The sequence below is a fragment of the Melanostigma gelatinosum genome (genome assembly GCF_949748355.1).
Source record: "Melanostigma gelatinosum genome assembly, chromosome: 17".
NCBI lineage: Eukaryota > Metazoa > Chordata > Actinopteri > Perciformes > Zoarcidae > Melanostigma > Melanostigma gelatinosum.
This window is the reverse complement of record NC_136650.1, coordinates 18682499-18693887: the sequence shown is the minus strand read 5'-3', so window position 1 is coordinate 18693887 and position 11389 is coordinate 18682499. Positions and strand designations below refer to the sequence as shown.

At 45.5% G+C, this 11389-nt stretch overlaps 1 protein-coding gene across 1 annotated transcript in view; it reads right to left on the bottom strand.

Annotated features, from left to right (window-relative positions):
• Positions 1-10018, bottom strand: part of eepd1 (endonuclease/exonuclease/phosphatase family domain containing 1) — an 18774-nt gene extending 8756 nt beyond the window's left edge. The window contains exons 1-2 of the mRNA XM_079288166.1: positions 9810-10018; positions 8794-9714 (exon numbers count right to left, since the gene is read on the bottom strand). Coding sequence (XP_079144292.1) covers positions 8794-9641 — 848 coding nt within the window. The 5' untranslated portion in view covers positions 9642-9714; positions 9810-10018. The remainder of the gene's footprint in view (positions 1-8793; positions 9715-9809) is intronic.
• Between the last annotated feature and the right edge of the window lie 1371 nt (positions 10019-11389).

Here is an 11389-nt window from a genome sequence, read left to right as displayed (position 1 = left end):
GACCAACAGTCAGCACAATAAAAAGAGCGCGTGAGAGGCACCAGTGCTTCTCCTCCTGCCTTCATTTGACGAGGAACTGTTTTGCAATGCAATTTGCGACAGAAGTGAAGAAAGCATTACCCAGTATTTCATTTGGATTCATGTCTTTTACAAATGGCCATCTGCACATAAAAAAAAAAGTAAAATCAAATAAGTTCCCAAAATCCTGCTAGTTGACACCCGCAATCTTCCAGCGCTCAATCTGAGCCGATTATTATATTCGAGCAAGAGGAGAAAAAGTGCTGCTGGAGTTACACACACGGCATTATTCTAATGCACACACACTCACACAGCTCAGCCTGCAGTGCCATATGCTGAACTGATTCACTGTGTGCAACACAATGAAACCAAGTTGGTGGCAATGTTTTGCCCTCTAACCTGCTAATCCACACAGAGCATCACATTGCATAACAGTCTTTTCTATTCGTGAAGTGTTGCTGCTGCTGCTGGGCATTACAGGAGGTCTGTTACCACTTCACGCTGACTCACGTTCACGTCACTGAGTCACCAGCAACAGCATCATATGGAACGTAATCAGTCGGGCAATTGTGAGGGAGAACACGGAGGAGCTCCGGCACAAATCCTCTACAAGGTTGCTCACTTCATGCTGCAAAGGCTGTGGAGCTGTAGAGCTGTGGAGGACAAGGCACAAGACACAAACAACTGGCGTGTGCTAATACCTTCTTAATTCAGCTGATGTACTATTAATGCATGCTGACAAAAAAACAGTAAGCATTGCACCAGGACTTTGCTACAGCCACAATCTGCACTCGTTGAAGGTATGCAAATCTTAACCCTGAACACATTCACTCCCCCATTCACTGGGACTGGAATTAGAATCAATTGAAGCAGCTGCTGATGCATATTCAACAGGCCGCAGCTCGTCCAGTGGGTGAAGGATAAAGAGACGTGGAAGTGAAAATGGATCTAGATGAGAGGAAAACTCGGGAAAAGGAAATGTCCAACAGTTTGTTTGAATTTGTTATAGAAGCTGGCTCTTCTTACTCAATACACATGTGCTTTGTACAGTACTTTTGAATTCATATTTTCCAGCAAATCACACAACAAATCATAGAAAAGAACACGCAAATTCAGTTTTTGACATTACAAAGCTATGGCCACCATGAAGGCAAAAATGTAATTAAACTAAAATGATGTCTCAGGGAGCTTCAATAATTCATGGTAACATTGTGACGTTTTTGGCCACTAGTAATGCCACGGAGCAACGTTTTTAAAAGTGGGTCCCTCACGGGTGATGATGCCCGACGCGGTCCTGCTGCCGGCTTTATGCTCATCCACTGCTTAACGGTTTGTGGTGGTAACGCACAAGGACACGCGCTAATGCAACAAAAAAGCAGGTTAAAAAAAATAAATCTGCTTTGCAAATGAGGAACAAATGATATCAAATGATGTCTCAAGGACACACACAATACGTTTAGGTGAACAACACAACAACCGTAATGTCAGTGGACATTAGCTAGTGTTGGCCAACTGTCAGCTCTTTAAAATAACCACGACTTGCAGATGTGTGTTTGAAATGCATTGCTGGCCACAGGCCTTCGACGTGAAATAAAACACATTTTAAGAAAAGCTTGAAGCCCTCTTTACAAATGGACGATCAGTTCCAATATTTCTTGTTTCAGTGTTCTACTGCCTGCCCCATCTGCCTGAACAGCCTCACATTAGGTAACACCGAGTGTCTGAGCAGAAACTCCTGTCGCCTACGTAATCAGCGAGACCACAGATCCTGTTTTCAGAGCAAACAGGCCTGCAGTCACAGAGACGATACCTCTTTCCTCTGCTGAAGGTGCGATCACTCCGCACAATGAAAGAAGCTCTCGCAGAAACCCTGCTCGGCTCCCGCTGGCTAAGATTCTGATCCTCCCGTTTCCACTGGCCAGGATTCAATCCCAGCACACCCTGAGTTGACCTGAGCTTCAGCCACGTCATGAGGACACGGAGGAAACTGCTGAGTCTGTGAGGCAGTAAGTGCTTCGATTGTACTCCCAGGCCTTTAGAGGCCAATAAAATGTGCTGTGTCTATAGGAGATAGTCCTGATGCAAACAACACTTAAGAAAGCGTTGAGTGCAAAAACACAAACAAAAGCTTGCAGAAACACTCCGTGACACGAGCCTAATCAATCAGTGTCACTGTGACAACAGAGCCTGCCGTCGATGCGGTGAACCTCTGGGGCCCCGTATCTAGAGCGGCTGTGCAGACACAAACACAACACCGTGGAGCTTCAGTGTTTGTCAGATAAAGGCGAAAATCTGAGGACAGACACAAGGTTGCATTAGAAGTGACGAGCGGCAGCAGCGGCGATGCCTCTCAGGACTCTTCTAGCCCTGAACGAGGAGAGGCCACCGAGCTGCAGTTCAGCACACGTTTAAAGAGCGCATCGCCTGGTTGCTGACTAAATGAACTCGCGAAAATATAAAAGCATAACTATGAGCTAAGAGACGCAGACCATGTGCAGTCACTAGTAAAGTTCCAACACATAAGTACCACATCAATGAGAACAACTTCGCAAACGACAAAAACACTAACAGCTAACTGTGCTAGCTACAAACGCAACGTGTTTACAGACAGCAGCATACAGAGAGCAGCTACAAAAGCTACGAAAACCTTTTTCGAGCCACCTTTCCAGCCTACACGGGGTGTGTGTTGAATACTCTAAACATGGGTTTTAGGTGGAATATTCCTTTAGCGTAGCGGTGTGTAGGATTTAGTGACATCTAGTGGAGAGGTTGCAGATTGCATCCAACTGAACACCCCTCCGCTCACCCCTCCCTTTCCAAGCTTGTCAGAGGAACTACGGTGGCCTTTAGGTGACAGAAAGGCTCTGGCTAGAGCCGCCAGTGTTTGGTTTGTCCGTTCTGGGCTACGGTAGAAACATGGCGGACTCTTCAAAGAGGATCTGCACCGATGTAGATATGAAGGGCTCATTCTAAGGTAACGAAAACCAGAATCTTAGTTTAAGGTGATTATACACTAAAAATAACATAGTTATGAATATTTAATTCCATGTCTACCGATAAATCCCCTTAAATCCTACACATTGTTAAGGTTTACTATTCCGACCAATTTTTCCTGTATTTACATGAACCCATATTTCTCTCCACTCCCTCCAGTGCCCACAAAGCAATTCATCTTTTGTTTCAATCCCGCTGATTAAAGTGGAGTTGCATTTATCTTACTGGTCACGATCGCAAATCACTTTGATTTGCTGCCGCAGGACACAAACAAGCCCTAATCAGCTTTTTTTTTTCAGCAAAAGAATTGGGGTTGGGAGCACTGTATTGGCCCGAGTGACTCCTGGCGGGGCAGGGCTGGCTGGGCAATGCCCCTAACTCACTGTCCCACCACAATAAAATGCTGCGCCAATGGAAATTTCCACATGAGCACCCAGCAGCCTGCGTCAGCTCAGCATAGCCCTCCATTGCAGCACCCCATCCTCATGACCTCAGTACCCCGGCTGGCCTCAATCTCCCCGGATTTCTTTAGCAAATGAGGCTGTCTCAGGAGCTATTCACGAACATCACTGAAAATGTGAACGCCCAGCATGTTGACATGTGGGTCTCTGATAGTTCCGTCAGCCTGTAAAGGGATTAAAAGAGTGTGTGACGCTGCTGGCAAACGCTGTGCCCGCCTATCTCATAATCCAGGCCTAATATACCACAGATGTTGGCTACATCCTCTCGACAGCTGCGCTGGGCTTGCGTACGTTGCAGTCAACAGATTTGCAAGCGGAGATGGGTACCGTCCATTTACTAAGCGTGGGATGTGGCTCTGCTGTGTGTAAAGGCAGCCATTCACAGGTTCTATCTCAGCTTGTAGTTTGGACGAGCCAAACAAGGAGCAGAAGCAGATCTGATGAGAGTAATGGGATTAACAAAAGAGCGACGACAGCAGCGACGTCTACACGCCCGTCACTCAAAGACCAGGAATATCCCCAGCAACTCATTATCCTATAATTGGCTTTCCCGGCTCCAGTGTAAACACAGCAGCGGTGGCTATCATCTGTTAGCCACCGCTGCTAACAATGTGAAAGAATGCTGTGAATATGAAATGTGAAAGGCAGGACGGTAAGATGATCAACACCTCATTGAACCTGGATTTCAGTCAATGTAACAGATTCTGTTCGGTGCTAATGTTCATGATTTGATTGCCTGAATTAACTGATCTGACAGATACACATCTGAGTTATTAGGAAGTTAAACCAAACACAAACCCAAAGAAAGCTATGACACATCTTTGGCTAACACAATGAGGATGTAGGTCTCTGTCTGGCATCGCTTCCTTTTTTTAAAAAACTCGGACCTGCAGCTCACTACAGCTGGCTTTTAGTAGCAGGCCTCCACTGCACGTGTGATGTCAGCCATCCATCCCCTATCACCATCAGCAAGTTCAGGGGTCGACTACAGACACAGCACCGCTGAAAACAAACCCTGGTGACGCGACATTGTCATGAAAAAAAACAAGAAAAACAAAACCTTGAGTAACCTTTCAAGGCTTCAGAGGATTTAAAGTTCAGCTTGTTGGAAACGGAAGCTGCCCAAAGCTCATTTCACCATGAGTCATGTTCCAGTGACGACAAATCAGCGTCACGTTTTGTTGGTAAATGTTATAATTAGATCTTGCCACGAGGTTCAGTTTAACGAGACACGTATTGATTTACTGACTGCAATTTCATTTTTTGAAACTTTTTTTAACTGATGAAACTGCTAAAAATTGTTTCACAGAAATCATTTCAGACGCTTGTCTCCGAGTCCGACAGAGTAGACAGAAATGACCCCCCCCCCCCCCTGCATTAGCTGTGTTGGCGAACAGCGGAGGCGGCTTACTGGCGACCAACAACACACTCAAAGCTTCAGACAGGAAGGCAGCGCAGCGAATCACCAACCAAGCAGCCACTGCACCAACTGGACAGACATCAGCTGTAAAGCCAGAAACAAATGTCTGTTTTCAGCTCAGCCTGTTTTTGTTATGTCTCTCCCGTTACATTTCCTCTCTGTATGTTTATGATATGCATAAAGCCCCAGAACAAATGGGAATTATTCCCTGTAAATGGGTCCCTCCATTGCCTTTGTTTGTAATCGCAACACCTCTGAAACTCCCTTTGCGTTTTGTCTGTACACACAGAAAAGCTTCCCAATTTAAAAAAAACAATTAATACCGCTGTGTGTGGAAGTGTTTATTGACCGGGAAATAATTGATCTAACCGCCCGGTACCTCCGAGCAGAGATGCTTTAGCCCATTTATAGATAACGGTCAGCAGGTTTTTATCCTCTGTACAGACACACTGGTACCATACCTGGCAGCCTCACTGCACGGAGACTTTGGGAGGTTGTGCACATACAACCACAAATTGTCATTTTTACATTTTCGTTCCTGTACAGATACGACAGACAAGCCACAACATGTCAACAAGAGATAAAAGACGTCATGTCAGTGAACTGCACACTGCACGCTGACGTTTACTGGCCTGGCTCGTCCACGATGACTCGAACAAAAAGGAAATAAAAGAGATGACAAAGGATCTGATATCAAAGAGCCCAGTGTTCTTTGGACAAATCACTTTCTCACGCTGTATGGACGTTCTCTCGTGCAGCCCCGCTCCACAATGTGGACAGAGGATGGGTGTTTGTTGCATAAAATGATTGCTTCATGCCGCTTGGAAGCTACATTAGACACCACGTGACTGTTTCACAACTGAGACACATTTTTCTGTGTGACACAAGAAAAGAACAACAGACTGATAACAGCATTAAAAACAAAAAAACACTCCAGAAACAGAAATGTCCTGCTGCATGCTGTCACGTAGAAAGACACGATCCCTGGAGCAGATTTGACAGCAACACAGCTTTTCACCACCGTAGCCACATTGGCTCTGAATCAAGTGAGTCCCCGTCAGCTCACATCGACGCCTTGAGCCACACATCAGCCCTGCTGTTCAGAGCTTTTGCCGATTCTTTCACTTCCCTTCAAGCCCGAGTGTGTGAGGCTGGCTGACCGCTGGCTGATTACCAACGTCCCACAGGCGGTGGTGTGGCTGTGCACAGTTTGCTGCGTAACCTCTGGTTAGCGGGAGTTCATTGAACTCTAGTAGCTCTCCGCTTGTGTCTGGAGGAAAGCCAGGAAGTGTGTAAACTCAGCCTGGATCTTGCGATTGCTCACACAGCGAATGAGAGCACTGCGCAAACACACTGAATCTCCTCTACAGCCGCCTCCTCCTCCATAACAATGATCCCTACAATATCACCGTTAGGGTTGCAACCCACGGCTTGAGAACACAGGAAGTCGGAGGCATGAGTGAGGGAAGTGGTGGAGATTTACAAAAGGACGGGTGGGTTTGGAGGACGATGGAAATGGAGGAAGATCTAAGATGGTGCCAAAGGTAACCAGACAGTTCTTATTATAAAAAAACACAAACACACGCTCCCTGGTCAAACGGATTAGTCATGTGAGGCTCCGGGCTTTACACAGTTTGCACTGGGCGTGGTGGAGTTTATGAAAGGCTGAATAAACACGGATGATTGTAATCATTTGATATGAAGGCAATCATACCACACCTTCCTTTCAGTAAATTGGACGTTTTCTTTGGCTGTCATTTTCTGTTGTAGTTTGGAAAGGTTAAGATCTGTAACAAGTGTGACGTTACTTATTTTGACGCAAACCATGATCGTTTCTTTTGTTGCCTGAAACTAAATTGCTTCCATGGTGGTAACAGCATCTGACCATCGTAACTCTCAAAAACAAATGACGCGTCAATCATGTCCACCAATGTGGAGGTGTGGAAGCAGACAGGGTTAGAATTTTAAGCTCTTTTTTTTCGTTCCTCACATGACCACGTACGTCACTTCTCACATGTACAACCAAGTGCAACACTGTGAATGCACTCGAGAGGAGACCGCTTGAAACGAATGCATTTTCATTTAAAAATGCATTCGTTTTGCTACGTGTAGACCGAGCATCGGCACTACTCCGGCGTTTCAGAATCCCTGAAAAGACAAGAAAGCTTGATGGACAACTTCTCACACACACACACACACACACACACCTCCCCATACCCGACCAGTCGCTGCATTTGCTGCATACAAAGTTCGAACATGACCGATAACTTTGATCTGAGATCCAGGACCAAGTATTTCAATACCATCAGATTGTTGAGAATTGTTTGGCACAGATATCTAGTCCATGACAGTTCAGCTTATCAGGAGGATTGAAAAAAATCGTGTGTTTTATGAAAATCACAATAAGGTCTACTTTTGAATAAATGACGAACAAATGAACAGCGGCAGATGAGTCAACTAAAGTCTTTGGTCAATTTAAATGAAGTCTGAATGTTTTCTTTTTCAGCAAAGTAACATTAAAAATGACCGGTTTGGTACGGCGGCGTCTCCGTACGACAGGACGTTTGTATTGTGGGACGGGTCACATGATGGCTGCATTGCAGAGGGTCCTGATTTTACCGGCAGTGACGCTTTCAGATGCAACAAACTTGTGCTGCAGGAATGCCCCATCATTCATGAGCCAGCAGGTCAGGGCTCACCACCAGAAGAGGAGACCGCACACAGCTCCAGGCCCTTCAGCTGGCAAACTGACAGTGAGATTGAGAAAGTCTGGTCACACCCTCCTTTAAACAAGTACGTATTACAAACAAAGAATATGTGTTCAGAACAAAATAAATATCTTTGTGTCATATCGTGCGGAGCAATCTCAGGCTTGACTGTGGAACCTGCCGCTGAAACACTGCTCTCAGGGTTTATCGGGGAGGATTAACCTGGATTCACAGAGGCCTATTTTCCTCCCATCTGCATAAATGTTGCACTTCTGGGAAACGGAACACGGTCACCTGAAGTGGTGCTCAACAGATCGAGGTGCTCTCCAGAGGTGTTATACTGGCTTTATACACTGCTGCAGACTTTAGTCTTCTCACATAGAGGGTTTTATGGCCATTCATATGGATTTATATTGTGTGTCTGTGTATTTGTAACACTGGTTTTTTTTTTTACAGCTTTCTTTTCTTTTTTCCAACAACTTCAATTTTAGTTGAATCTTCCAGTTGAAGTTTTTTTTCAATGTTTATATATTTTATGTTTTAAATACGCTGCAAGGTTAACTTTTTGTTGAATAAACCTGTCGGTGGGTCAGTGGGTAAAAATGTGTTTTTGGACTCGTACTGACTCTGCTCCCACCCTCAGTGCTCTGTGTGTGTGTGTGTGCATGTACCTTGTCACGTGCATGTTCTGATCAAGTACAGTACACACAAAGACACGCAAACCAACCAGTATACTCGTGCATGCTGCAATAAAGGTATCTGCTCACATGTTTTCTAAGTGTCAGTTTGAGTTCATTTAATTAAACACACTCTTCATAGGCTCAGGTCCCTGGGAGCACAATATAAACTAATACGTGTCTTAAAGACACAGGGCCACAAGATGAAGTCATAATCCAGGACCTTCGGGTTAATGTTGTACTTCAGTGGTGCAAATTCCTCAACAAATTAACAAAACCAACTGATTTTAACCTTTTTGGGAATCTGAGGTTACTCCTTAGGAGTAGCATCATTTGTGACACAAACGCACCAAGAATGGCCCTGATGTCGACGTATTAAAGATGGCGAGGGCAACAGGTTTTGGCAGATTTGTATGACCTAAAAAGATCAAGCTTGGCCTCACTTTTGAAATCTGTGACTACGATTATTGATTGCTTGACTGAGTGCAGGTATGAGCGCTGGGTGTTTGACTCACTCATTCTCCAGCAGGGTCATGCACACCACCTCCTTGACCCCCGGGTTATTGGCCTTATCGCAGGAGCAGCCCTGCAGGCTCCAAGTGGCCAGACGCACCACGGGCTTCCCGTCCCGCTGGCCGGATGGGGGCTCCACGTTGGGCCGCACGGAGATGATCTGGGTCGGTCCTCCGGGAGGGAGGTCCAGGTCGTCGCTCCGGAGACTGAATGAAGTCGGGCTTGGGTGAGACTTCGTGGTGCAGGTCAGCCCTCCATTGGTGTTGGTGGACGGCGCCCTGGAGCGCTCCACGAACACCTGGAAGCGGATTTTGTCCAGCAGGGAGCTGTTGATGTGGTTGACCCTCACCAGGTCTTCGATGCTTCTGAACGCACCGTGTTCCGCCCGGTAGGTCACGATGTTCTTGGCGATCTTCTCCGTGACACCTCGGATGCTCATGAGCTGCGCCGGGGTGGCGGTGTTGATGTTCATCCCGGTGCAGGACTGGTGATCCAGATCTTTGCGCAGCGACGATGGCGAATGCTGGGACGAGCTGGTCCTGCTGGAGACGCATATTTCCAGCTTGATCACCTCCAGCTTGGTGGCCCCGATCCCGCTCACGAGAGCCAGGTCCTCCACCTTCTTGAACCCGCCGATACAGTCCCGGTACTCCACAATGTTCTGCGCAACAGCGCGGTTGACTCCCGGTAGAGTCATGAGCTCCTCCTCTGTGGCCGTGTTGATGTTCAGTCGCTCCTGGTTCACCAGGATGTGGCCGAAGTTGCACGCGGCGCTGAACTTGCGCTTGCCGCAGCTGAAGTCCGTGGGGTCCCTGGGGATGGAGCGGTGGCAGCCCAGACTACCACCCATGGCTCCGACAGCAGGTCACCGGGGGCTCGGATCAGCGCAGCGGACGGGAGGGCCGCGGCAGCGAGGGAACGGGCTGAAACACAACATTCACGGAGGTGACAGTCTTAGAGATGAAGCGGCACATCCGTACACACAGACATGTTATCACAGGATATAAATCATACGCACCATAAAGCAGTTATCCTCAGTCCCTGGCTACATGCTGTATGTGTCCAACACACCAGCCCGCGCAGCTGACGCCTGTGCGCGTGTCCTCTGTGGTCGATATACGCGAGTTGGATATTTAGGTTGCTCTGTAAACTTTGCCCTCCAACAGTCCGCTGGGTGGCTGGACACAGGTCGGCCTCCACGCGCGCTCTTCTGACAGGGACTGTCTTCTGACATCAATAGAAACCACTGCTCCCAACGTGCGTCAAGTCACACAGCGTCAGACAGGCACATACCGGAGGTCTGGGTGTTAGTCTTCAAAGTAAAAGTAGCCTCAGTGAGAGGGTGAGGCACGAGAATCAGAGATGAATACATGAATATAGATGCACAGTCTGCACACACACACACACACACACACACACACACACACACACACACACACACACACACACACACACACACACACACACACACACACACACACACACACACACACACACACACACACACACACACACACACACACACACACACACACACACACATTGAATTCAATACAGGTTTGGTCTTTGCATAGATTATGGGAGCCAAAGAAGAACACAGGACATAAATTAATAGGAATTTAACAAATTAGATGCATGTAATAATTTAAAACTAATTCATTACTTTAACAATTTCAATAAAAAGCAAATATGTTGGGAATTAATAAAGAACACTATATTTTTGAAATATTATATTTAGGCCATTTATTATTTATTTAATTCCAAATTTCAAATGTAATTATAATTCTGTTTTCAAATTACTTTTTTCTCCACACTATGTATTTATTTATTTCCACATACACTTCCTCATTTATTTCTATACACTTCGTCTTATTCTTGGATAAGTAAAATCAATAAACAAATCTTAATTTATGTACGTATTTTTGGTTACACTTAAATGAATTACTCTATGTATTTATTAATTACTACATTTTCATAATATAAATCTTTCATATTTTTAATGTACATGTCATGTTTGTCTCCCAATAAAATGTATATTTGTAAAAGTTTGTTATTTTGATGCCTAACGCTTAGTGCCCACAGCGAAACAAATGTTTTTTTTTAAATGTCATAAAATCCAGCTTTTATTTTGAAATCAAACACTCCTCTACAGTCATATTGTTTATTCTTCCAGCAGGAGGCGTGGCTCCAGGCATGACAACCAAATATTTTCTGTCGTTGAGGAAGAGGAATTTATTGGACATACACATACAATGATATGATGGACTTTTGGTTAATAATTGATCCTTCAATATTGATTCCTGGTCTTCTGATGTAGCAAACAGCACTAAACCAGGATAACAAGGTTTTAATATATACATCAACTGCATTTAAAAGAAACTAAAGCATCAAATTCAATTTCAGTTCGCTTACTAGTATTTCTAAAAGCCTTTCACACTAAATCCCAAGCGTTGTGAAGTGCATTATAATCTACAGGAACTTTCCCTTCAAAAGGAGGTATGACTGACAGATGAGTTGAAACATGCAGTTTCTCCAGTCACCCACTATCGTTCTAATAACTACAATGTGAGGTTAGGCAGAAGGGAATCCCCACTGACA